The 11,817-nt window shown below is 41.8% G+C and overlaps 1 protein-coding gene across 1 annotated transcript; it reads left to right on the forward strand.

The window, feature by feature from the left end:
• The first annotated feature begins 6,476 nt into the window (after positions 1 to 6,476).
• On the forward strand, positions 6,477 to 9,619 carry kcnf1b (potassium voltage-gated channel modifier subfamily F member 1b). The gene has a single exon (XM_021574140.3). It carries the CDS (start codon positions 6,577 to 6,579, stop codon positions 8,032 to 8,034), a length of 1,458 nt encoding a protein of 485 aa, XP_021429815.3. The 5' UTR covers positions 6,477 to 6,576; the 3' UTR covers positions 8,035 to 9,619.
• Positions 9,620 to 11,817: the final 2,198 nt, after the last annotated feature.

The following is an 11,817-nucleotide window of genomic DNA, read 5'->3' on the forward strand; positions in this document are numbered from 1 at the left end:
TTTTTATTTTATTACAATAGCATTTTCATATGCTCTCTATAGTTACTGTATATACTTAAAAATGTATCAATTGACCAATTCAGCAAATTTGGGCAAACTCCTATCATCCTTGAGACAAAATATTGTGTAGTAATGTAATTCTTCACTGGATCAGTCTGAAACTTTGCACACACACTGCTGCCATCTGGTGGCCAAAATCTAAATTAAACCTAGACTCCTGTCTGAATGTATGACCTTTCTCTTGCATTTCAAAGATGATGGAAAAAAACTTTTACCAGATTTAATGGGTTAATGGGTTATATTCTCCTACATTTATTCCACATTTCCACAAACTTCAAAGTGTTTCCTTTCAAATTGTATCAATAATATGCATATCCTTGCTTTCAGGCCCTGAGCTACAGGCAGTTAGATTTAGGTATGTCATTTTAGGCGAAAATTGAAAAAAAAAGGGTCCGATCCTTCTGTGTATCTCACATATTATGTGCCCAGTATGATATCTCAGTAGATATTGACAACATGACAAAAACAGTAGTTGTAGATTATGTAATGCAGTGGTTCCCAAACTTTTTATAGGTCCGTACCCCTTCAAACATTCAACCTCCAGCTTCGTACCCCTTCTAGCACCAAGGTCAGCTCACTCTCAAATGTTGTTTTTTGCCATCATTGTAAATCTGGCACACACACACTATACAATCAATTTATTAAACATAAGAATGAGTGTGAGTTTTGTCACAACCCGGCTCGTGGGAAGTGACAAAGAGCTCTTATAGGACCAGGGCACAAATAATAATATAACAATAATCAATAATTTTGCTCTTTATTTAGCCATCTTACATATAAAACCTTATTTATTAATCGAAAATTGTGAGAGAGTCTCAGTCTAGAAGGCCAGAAGGACAGCATCCCGGAGTCGCCTCTTCACTGATGTTGTTGACACTGGTGTTTTGCGGGTACTATTTAATGAAGCTGACAGTTAAGGACTTGTGAGGCGTCTGTTTCTCAAACTAGACACTCTAATGTATTGTTCTCTTGCTCAGTTGTGCACCGGGGCCTCCCACTCCTCTTTCTATTCTGGTTAGGGCCAGTTTGCGCTGTTCTGTGAAGGAAGTAGCACACAACATTGTATGAGATCTTCAGTTTCTTGGCAATTTCTCGCATGGAATAGCCTTCATTCCTCAGAACAAGTATAGACTGATGAGTTTCAGAAGAAAGTTATTTGTTTCTGGCCATTTTGAGCCTGTAATCGAACCCACAAATGCTGGTGCCCCAGATACTCAACTAGTACCCCCGACGGCATTGCACGTACCCAGTTTGGGAATATCTGATGTAATGAAAAGTTGGAGGGTGGTTGGTATGGTGGACATCAGATGGATCCATTTCTGGGTGTCGGGCAATACCTCTTGCTCCTGGAGAACAGGAGCAGAGTTAAAAGGAACAGGGTGGGAGACAGAGACTTAAACCAGCAAACACACAGGTTACACTTTTCTGTATGAACATTTTATGGATTAGTGCTGTGTTATAAATGGTATGTACTTTCAACACTTTTGGAAGGTATAGCCTACCTCAAGCTGGTCCCCCTCCAACTCAGAGCACAGAGAATCAGACTGATCTGAACTCACAGGTTCTGGTGGATGGGATACCTCCTGGGAGGTTCGGACAGTCGATGGTCCTAAAGTCATTTGAAGAGATAAATCGAAGAGGTACCTTTTTATAACCTCAGCATAACTACCATTTCTTGCTTTCTCAAATGTCAACCAAAGCTTTAACATACTTTGTCTATTGGGCTTCACTGAAGTGTAGGGCGTCCAACTGCTCCAACTGTAGAAGATTGTTGGCTTCCACCGAGGTAGCCATAGGAATACAAAGAGAAAAGTATCAGTGTTAGGGAAACTAAAACACAGCACAGCTAGGAGCGAAAGAGCAGCGAGGTTTCCCAGGTCTCGCCTTCCTTTTGTTCTTCTTCCAAACCAAATAATTCGCCCCGGATGTCATAGCACTTGGTCTCCTTCTTGATTCTGCTCTGGTAGCTCTCCTTCTGTTTCTCTTGTGCTTTTGTCCATGTTCAGTCTCACCTTGATTGATAACGAGAATAAATGCAATTATATTTCATGTTACAAATACATTTCTTACATATCTCTTGGAGGGCCAGAAAATAAATGAACAGCCAACAATAATTTTTACCTGGTCAAAAACCTCTACATCCTTCTGAGTCCGTAATAGGTTACAGAAGGGAAATTAAAGTTAAGCACATACTCTTTCTTTACTGACCTTAATGGGTATTGCCTCCACCCACTTGGTAAAGTGATTGGTCGCCGTCAGACACCAGCTGTTGCCATTCCTGGATTTCGTGAAGGGTCCGATGAGGTCCACCCCTAACATTTAAAGTGTTAGAAAGAAGATTACTTTATTCTTACTCGTATCTGTGTAATACAGTATGCAGATTTTCATATTTGTAAGGATATTGACACACACACACAAACACACACACACACACTCACATTCTATAATATTGAACTCCGCTGTGGTCAAATAAAGCAACCATTACAAAACAACTTATCAGGGCAAAATTTGAATTGGGACGCTTACCGATCATGTGCCATGGTGAAACAACTGATGGGCTTCAACTCCAGCACCACAGTCTTCGCCCTCTCAAACTTCTGGCAGGCTAGACGGTACTGACCTTTAAGCAAAGTGACAAATTGAAAAATTGTGTGCTCTCTGATATGACATTCATTGAAATCATAATAATTTCAGATATAATAGAATGTGATTAATAAACAAAAGGTTATTTCAGTTGCCCAGATGTCCATCTCCTTGACAATTCCCTGTCAGAAGCGTAGGTTGATTTTGGCAACCACGCGCTTCACTTCGAAATGGCCAGCATGCATCTCGGTCAGCAAGGCCTCCTTCTCCTCCTTAGTAAACATCACCCTCCTGTGTGGCTGGCCATCCTTCCCCCATAGGTAGATATGATTGACTAACAAGTTGGAAGAGAAGAGTTGTTGAAATACTCAAGACTAAGTACATTTGCACTGCTGTCTTTCTCTCTCTGTTTCTCTCTCTCCATCTCTCTCTCTGTCTGTCTGTCTTCCACTCTCTTCCCACCTCTTTATCATCCTTTCTTTCTCATCCCCCCTTTCTGTGTCTGTCTAGCGAAGACACCTAGTTAAGGGCATTTGGAATTTCCATAATTGCTTACACCTATCCATTTGATTGTAAATTTCTCTGAATGTTGCGCCTCTTGTCGAGATCAGTGGTGTCTTCATAGCAGAGATGTAGACTCGAGTCACATGACTTGGACTCGAGTCAGACTCGAGTCACAAATATGATGAATTGCAACTCGACTTTGACTTTAACACCAATGACTCATGACTTGACTTGGACTTGAGCCTTATGACTTGACCTGACTTGATACCCTCCCCAAGCCCAAATATAAAATATTATGCTATTTTTAAAAAAGTATGCAGTGCACCAACTCTTTATTTAATGGATTACAGTTTGAATTGGACAGCAGCCAATCAAATTGTGCGTGGCAGTGCAGAGGAACATCGGCGGGTGAATTCAGATGGAGCCATTGGAAAGATGATACCCCAAATTATTATTTTCGGATATAAAGACGACGCTGTATCAACAAAAAAAGGATTGCAAAACATGCGGGAAGAAAATTACAGACGGAGGCGCAACCATTTCCAACTTTGTTCGACATTTGAAGCTGCACAAAGAACGGTAAGTCGTGGTTAATATAGCCGACAGCTATCCATCACACGAGGTTGAGTGTTTATGAGTTCATGAGTTTCTTTTTGCTGGCTTGTGATGTCTGGAGCCTGTATTGTTATGTGCGCTCCTCATTGATTGGACTTGCAGATTGACTCGCCACCACGCTGTTTGGAGCTGGAAAAGATCAAATGAGCACATTTGTGGCAGAGTGCCTCCTAGAATGGTTGTGTACAGTCGTGGCCAAAAGATTTGAGAATGACACAAATATACATTTTCACAAAGTTTGCTGCTTCAGTGTCTTTATATATTTTGGTCAGATGTTACTGTGGAATACTGAAGTATAATTAGAAGCATTTCATAAGTGTCAAAGGCTTTTATTGACAATTACATTGTAACGGTTTTCCTCCTCTTCTGAGGAGGAGTAGGAAAGATCGGACCAATGTGCAGTGCGGTAGGTGTCCATATTTTAATGAAATAACCGAACACTGAATACAAAAGAACAAGATAAATAAATGAAAACCAAAACAGTTCTGTATGGTAAAACAACTACCCACAATGGGAAAACAGGCTGCCTAAGTATGGTTCTCAATCAGAGACAACGATCGACAGCTGCCTCTGATTGGGAACCATACTAGGCCAAATACAGAAATACAAAACCTAGAATACACAACATAGAATGCCCCCCCCCCAACTCACGCCCTGACCAAACTAAAACAGAGACATAAAAAAGGAACTAAGGTCAGGACGTGACATACATGAAGTTGATGCAAAGAGTCAATATTTGCAGTGTTGACCCTTCTTTTTCAAGACCTCTGCAATCCGCCCTGGCATGCTGTCAATTAACTTCTGGGCCACATCCTGACTGATGGCAGCCCATTCTTGCAAAATCAATGCTTGGAGTTTGTCAGAATTTGTGGGGTTTTGTTTGTCCACCCGCCTCTTGAGGATTGACCACAAGTTCCCAATGGGATTAAGGTCTGGGGAGTTTCCTGGCCATGGACCCAAAAATATTGATGTTTTGTTCCCCGAGCCACTTAGTTATCATTTTTGGTGCTTCATCATGCTGGAAAAGGCATTGTTTGTCCCCAAACTGTTCCTGGATGGTTGGGAGAAGTTGCTCTCAGAGGATGTGTTGGTACCATTCTTCATTCATGGTTGTGTTCTTAGGCAAAATTGTGAGTGAGCCCACTCCCTTGGCTGGGAAGCAACCCCACACATAATGGTCTCGGGATACTTTACTGTTGGCATGACACAGGACTGATGGTAGCGCTCACCTTGTCTTCTCCGGACAAGCTTTTTTCTGGATGCCCCAAACAATCGGAAAGGGGATTCATCAGAGAAAATGACTTTACCCCAGTCCTTAGCAGTCCAATCCCTGTACCTTTGAATAATATCAGTCTGTCCCTGATGTTTTTCCTGGAGAGAAGTGGCTTCTTTGCTGCCCTTCTTGACACCAGGCCATCCTCCAAAAGTCTTCACCTCACTGTGCGTGCAGAAACACTCACACCTGCCTGCTGCCATTCCTGAGCAAGCTCTGTACTGGTGGTGCCCCGATCCCGCAGCTGAATCAACTTTAGGAGATTGTCCTGGCGCTTGCTGGACTTTTTTGGGCGCCCTGAAGCCTTCTTCACAACAATTTAATCGCTCTCCTTGAAGTTCTTGATGATCCGATAAATGGTAAATTCAGGTGCAATCTTACTGACAGCAATATCCTTGCCTGTGAAGTCCTTTTTGTGCAAAGCAATGATGACGGCATGTGTTTCCTTGCAGGTAACCATGGTTGATAGAGGAAGAACAATGATTCCAAGCACCACCCTCCTTTTGATGCTTCCAGTCTATTTTTCGAACTCAGTCAGCATGACAGAGTGATCTCCAGCCTTGTCCTCGTCAACACTCACACCTGTGTTAACGAGAGAATGACTGACATGATGTCAGCTGGTCCTTTTGTGGCAGGGTTGAAATGCAGTGGAAATGTTTTTGGGAGATTCAGTTCATTTGCATGGCAAAGAGGGACTTGCAATTAATTACAATTCATCTGATCACTCTTCATAACATTCTGGAGTATATGCAAATTGCCATCATACTAACTGATGCAGCAGACTTTGTGAAAATGTATATTTGTGTCATTCTCAAAACTTTTGGCCAAGAATGTACTCTTCCTAACCTGCTGATTATGGCGAGTGCTTGAACCTCTGTGTTTATGCTTCACACAAATCCCCCCCCCCCCCCCTAATCTTCGTATTAATTGTGCTTGCTGTTTGGGGTTTTAGGCTGGGTTTCTGTTCAGCACTTTGAGATATCAGCAGATGTAAGAAGGGCTATATAAATATATTTAATTTGATTTGATTTCCCAGACGGTTTTTAATTTCACCATGTGTTGTCAAGACAAATAGGCCTATGTAATGGCTGTGCAATGCGCTCACCAACAAGTTCTACATCAATATCCAATCACCTCACTCACATCATATCACCTCACTTCAACTTAAACCATACGCAATATTTGTGTTTTTATTGCCCAAGACAACTTGGTAAATTCAACTGCAAGCAGAAAGTTGGCAACCAAGTGATATTTGCTCACATAGCTCACAGGCGCTGCAGTAGCAGTGTGTGCGTGTGTGTGAGTGTGTTTGTGTGAGAGTAAAACAGAGAGAGAGATTACTTAATTGCCACTTGGTCATGGAAGAGCGCTGAGCGGGGTTTTGCACAATGCCTTTCCTTCTTTTTTAAATGACTTTCTATAGGCTACCGGCACTTTAAACATTTCATGTGACCTACATGAAACACAAGTCTGTTTATTGCTTTTCGACATTTCCTCCCGTTATTATACTGCGTCAAAAATAGCCTACGACAGCAGGAAAGATGTGGACAATACCCAAACCCCGATATAAGAACTGCAACAAATTGGATACAAGGGATGAAGCCGAGATGGCCGTGAACATTGGCGGCGTGAGGCTAGTTTTAGACGGCGATGTGCTTAACCGCTACCCGGAGAGTAGACTTGCAGAACTGATCAACTGCTCAACTCTGAATTACGACATGATCTACTCACTTTGTGATGATTATGACCCGGGTAAAAAAGAGTTTTATTTCGACCGGGATCCTGACGCTTTCAGATGTATCATTGACGTGTATTACTTCGGTGAGATTCACATCAAACGAGGTATATGTCCAATTTGTTTCATTAAAGAGATGGAGTTCTGGAAAATTCACCAAAGCTATTTGGACGAGTGCTGTAAAAGTTACCTGGCTGAAAAAGAGTTAGAGCTGGCAGAGATTGTCAACAAAGTTAAGCTTATCTTGGATGATCTAGATGGGGACCCTTCTGTCAACTGCTCAGCGCAATGTCTAAAGTTCCTTTGGAAACTCATGGAGAAACCGGAGTCCTCTTTGCCTGCGCGTGGCATCGCCGTTGCATCTTTCCTCTTCGTCCTTGTGTCCTCCGTGGTGATGTGCGTGGGGACCATTCCAGAAGTCCAAGTAGAAGATGAAGAGGGGGACCTTGTGGAGCACCCGATGCTGGAGGCCATCGAGACAGCCTGCATAGGCTGGTTCACCGTGGAATACCTGCTGCGTTTTGTGTCCTGCCCAAACAAATTGCACTTTTTCCTATCCTTTATGAACATAATAGACTTCATGGCTATCATTCCCTTCTACGTGGTGTTGACCCTTACTTACCTGGGTACGGCCATGATGGATCTGGCCAAGGTCCAGCAAGCGGTCCAGGCGCTTCGCATCATGCGTATCGCCCGCGTCTTCAAACTGGCGCGCCACTCCTCTGGGCTACAGACTTTCACCTATGCGCTGAAGAGGAGTTTCAAAGAGCTGGGGTTGCTCCTTATGTACATGGGCATAGGGATATTCGTGTTCTCAGCACTGGGCTACACCATAGAGCAAAGCCACCCGGAGACCCTCTTCAGTAGCATCCCACAGTCCTTCTGGTGGGCTATTATCACCATGACCACCGTGGGCTATGGAGACATTTACCCCAAAACCACTCTAGGCAAGTGCAACGCAGCCATCAGCTTCCTGTGTGGGGTGATTGCCATTGCGTTGCCAATTCACCCCATTATCAACAACTTCGTCAATTTTTACAACAAGCAGAAAGTGCTCGAGACCGCGGCCAAGCACGAGCTGGAGCTCATGGAGTTGCAGTCTAGCGATGATTCACTGATGAAGGCAACGCGCAAGTGTGGCGCAGCGGGTGCGTTGGAGAGCTCGATGCGTACTTCGCATAGTGATAATTGTATACCACTTCTCGAGGAATCGACCAGGACTTTGAAGTCGAAAGATTATTGCTCGGAAACCGAATCATTTTAACTTGGAGAAGAAACATTATGTAGGGATGTGTTTCAATAGCTAGGTTTCCATCCAATTGGCGACAGATTTTCATGCGAATAGTCTAAAATCCGCATAAAAACAATATGCCTTGTTCCCAAACAATATGGCATGTTCCCATCAGAGACATGTTTCCATCAAATTGAGTTGTTTTAGATAAAATGCTGTGCCTGATGACGTAGTGCACATAAAAATACAAGGTAAATGGGTTTCCATCGCATCTTCAACTCTACGTATGGCTTTCTCGTACAAAATGTTGAGTTATTTGACGAGTGTGCCCACTCTGGTATTGGCACGTGCGCTCGAGCGTGCTGGCGCATGTATATCCTACATGATGAGATTATTATGGACAAAAGAGCGAGATTCTTTTTTTTTGTCAAACAGCAAACAAGCATCGAGGATCATGTCACCAGAATAAGACCCTCGATATTTATTGGAAGGAGTATCAAGTTCATCACCTTGCACTTTCACCACCCTGTGAAGTTCATGATAACTTTTCTTAATCTGTAGCCTAATAAACTGCATGCTTTCCCAACCAGTTATAGTGGGAGGACCACACAACATGTCATTGTGTGACTCCAAGTTTACTTCGATATAAGGGTTATTATATCAATATTTGCGCATAAAGGCGTTTCCACCGACATTTCTCGCATAATTCATTTTACCGACTAAAATATCGCACCTTGTCTAGCGTATTTTTTTTGTTGTCCACATTTGTAATGTTTACCGAAACATTTTATGTTTCCATCGGGGCTCATTAAATGTTTTATCCGACAATGCACTTTACTGGCATAAAAATGTTGGATGGAAACTTGATTAGTGAGCTATTTCCTCCTGTGGTTACTTCGTCTTTATGTGGGTCTACAGCTAAACGACTATCTTTAACAGTAATCCAATGGAGGACGTTTTCCTCTGAATTGAGTTTTTCGGAGAGAATTGTAGTAGTATTATTTATTTATTAGCATCGAATAAAGCGTTTGCATAAAAAAACATGAGTAGACAGGCATACTAATGTGGAGCTGAACCACCCCGTTCCCATCCCTTAGGGAAAGGTGCATTCTGAGGAAAGTAGTTTTGAAATGCAGTGCTCACACCTGCAGCCCCAGTCATATTGCTCCTATGTCTTTGATGTTTGTATAGGGGTTAAGGGCATGCCTGTTATTATTATACCGGTGCACAGAACTTTTATGCGCAGACTGCCTAGTGGATATATATTTTTCCAGTCCAGCCCGGTCCAGCCGCGCCCCGCTTGATCACTCCATTGTGTGTGTGTGATTGTGTGTACCTGCGTGCGAGAAAATGCTGTCTCAATGGGGAGAACAGTTCAGAGAGTGCCTACACTCGCCTACATGCAGGGATGAGGTCCACATATGGATGTGGTATAAATCTGAAGTCAAAAGGTCAGATTCCATGTGTTTTGTTTGCTGTTTAGCATTAAGTAAAATATCAGATAGGTATCAGATATGCCAAACAATTTGCAAAAGATCTGAATTGGGCTGCCTGTGTAAACGCAGCCCTTAGTAGTCTTTTACTGTGAATTAATTTGACCATGAAATAAAGAAGAAAATGGAAGATATCGAAGGTTGACTTGAATTGAGCCCTGTGTCATCCAGTCAGATACTATTTACATCCATACTATCATTTTTGCACACACTCCGCTACACAATTGCTTGACTGATCAGGCTAACAAAAAAAGTTGATCTGTTAAGGTTTGACTCTCAGAGCATATCTTTTCTGGCTTCCTTCAACCAAAAGCACACATCCACGTTATCGAATGCTTGCAAAAATTACTATTGCTGACAAACACATAAATATTCTGTCTCCCACGGTGTTCATTTGTTGGTCACCAATGACACGTTTCAGGGAGCAGATCTTTATCTAATAGCTTTATTTTAGGGACAAATATTAAATCATGTTATGTCCAAATGAATGGATTTGACCACAAAATAACTTATTAGAAGGAAAGACCAGACATTTACACAGACATTTTTATTACCTGCAACCTTTACCACTCTATTCACTCTATGCAAGTGCACATCTTTCTCAACACCATAGGTGGAATGAGATTATTTCTGTTTCCGTGGAGAATGTATTCTGTCTCTGCAAGGAACACAGCCTTTTGGTTACATTGAAAATCAATAAAATACAATCATGATGACCTTATAAGTCAATTACGTAAACCCAGGGGCTTAATTTATAAAATATTCTTACGCACAGCTCTGATCACAAATACTTTGAAACCCAAGCCAACGTTGGGATTTTTAAACATTGAACTTGACACTTATTTTGAACTTGTTTTTTGCTATTTTCTACATTGTAGAATAATAATGAAGACATCAAAACTATGAAATAACACATATGGAATCATGTAGTAACCAAAATAGTGTTTAACAAATCAAAACATATTTTATGTTTGAGATTCTTCAAAGTTTGTGTTGATGACAGCTTTGCACACTCTTGGCATTCTCTCAACCAGCTTCATTAGGTAGTCACCTGGAATGCATTTCAATTAACAGGTGTGGCATTTTAAAAGTTAATTTTTTTGAGCCAATCAGTTGTGCTGTGACAAGGTAGGGGTGGAATACAGAAGATAGCCCTATTTGGTAAAAGACCAAGTCCATATTATGGCAAGAACAGCTCAAATAAGTAAAAACGACAGTCCATCATTAAACATGAAGGTCAGTCAATCCGGAAAATCTCAAGAACTTTTAAAGTTTCTTCAAGTGCAGTCATAAAAACCATCAAGCGCTATGATGAAACTGGCTCTCATGAGGACCGCCACAGGAAAGGAAGACCCAGAGTTACCTCTGCTGCGGAGGATAAGTTCATTAGAGTTAACCACACCTCAGATTGCAGCCCAAATAAATGCTTCACAGAGTTCAAGTAACAGACACATCTCAACATCAACTGTTCAGAGGAGACTGTGTGAATCAGGCCATGGTTGAATTGCTGCAAATAAACCACTACTAAAGGACAGCAATAATAAGAAGAGACTTGCTTGGGCCAAGAATCACGAGCAATGGAAATCTGTCATTTGGTCTAATGAGTACAAAATTGATTTTTTTTTGTGCCAACTGCCGTGTCTTTGTGAGACACAGAGTAGGTGAACGGATCATCTCCGCATGTGTGGTTACCACCGTGAAGCATGGAGGAAGAGGTGTGATGGTGTGGGGGTGCTTTGCAGCATGGTTACCACAGCATCCTGCAGCTATACACCATCCCATCTGGTTTGTGCTTAGTGGGACTTTCATTTGTTTTTCAATAGGACAATGACCCAACACACCTCCAGGCTGTGTAAGGTGTATTTGCCCAAGAAGAAGAGTGATGGAGTGCTACATTAGATGACTTGGCCTCCATTATCACCCGACCTCAACCCAATTAATATGGTTTGGTATGAGTTGGGCTGCAGAGTGTAGGAAAAGTAGCCAACAAGTGCTCAGCATATGTGGGAACTCCTTCAAGACTTTTGGAAAAGCATTCCTCATGAAGCTGGTTGAGAGAATGCCAAGAGTGTGTATAGCTGTCATCAAGGCAAAGGTTGGCTACTTTGAAGAATCTCAAATCTAAAATACATTTGGATTTGTTTAACACTTTTTTGGTTACTACATGATTCCATGTGTTATTTCATAGTTGTGATGTCTTCACTATAATGCTACAATGTAGAAAATAGTAAAAATAAAGAAAAACCCTTGAATGAGTAGGTGTGTCCTAACCTTTTACTGGTACTGTATATATTACATACACAAAGACTAATTATAACCCACT

Source organism: Oncorhynchus mykiss, chromosome 19, assembly GCF_057628025.1.
Source record: "Oncorhynchus mykiss isolate SJ-2025 chromosome 19, ASM5762802v1, whole genome shotgun sequence".
Classification (NCBI taxonomy): domain Eukaryota; kingdom Metazoa; phylum Chordata; class Actinopteri; order Salmoniformes; family Salmonidae; genus Oncorhynchus; species Oncorhynchus mykiss.

What these genes read in the sequence shown, in the direction of transcription:
- kcnf1b (XM_021574140.3), top strand. Translation starts at nt 6,577, where the DNA reads ATGTGGACAATACCCAAACCCCGATATAAGAACTGCAACAAATTGGAT.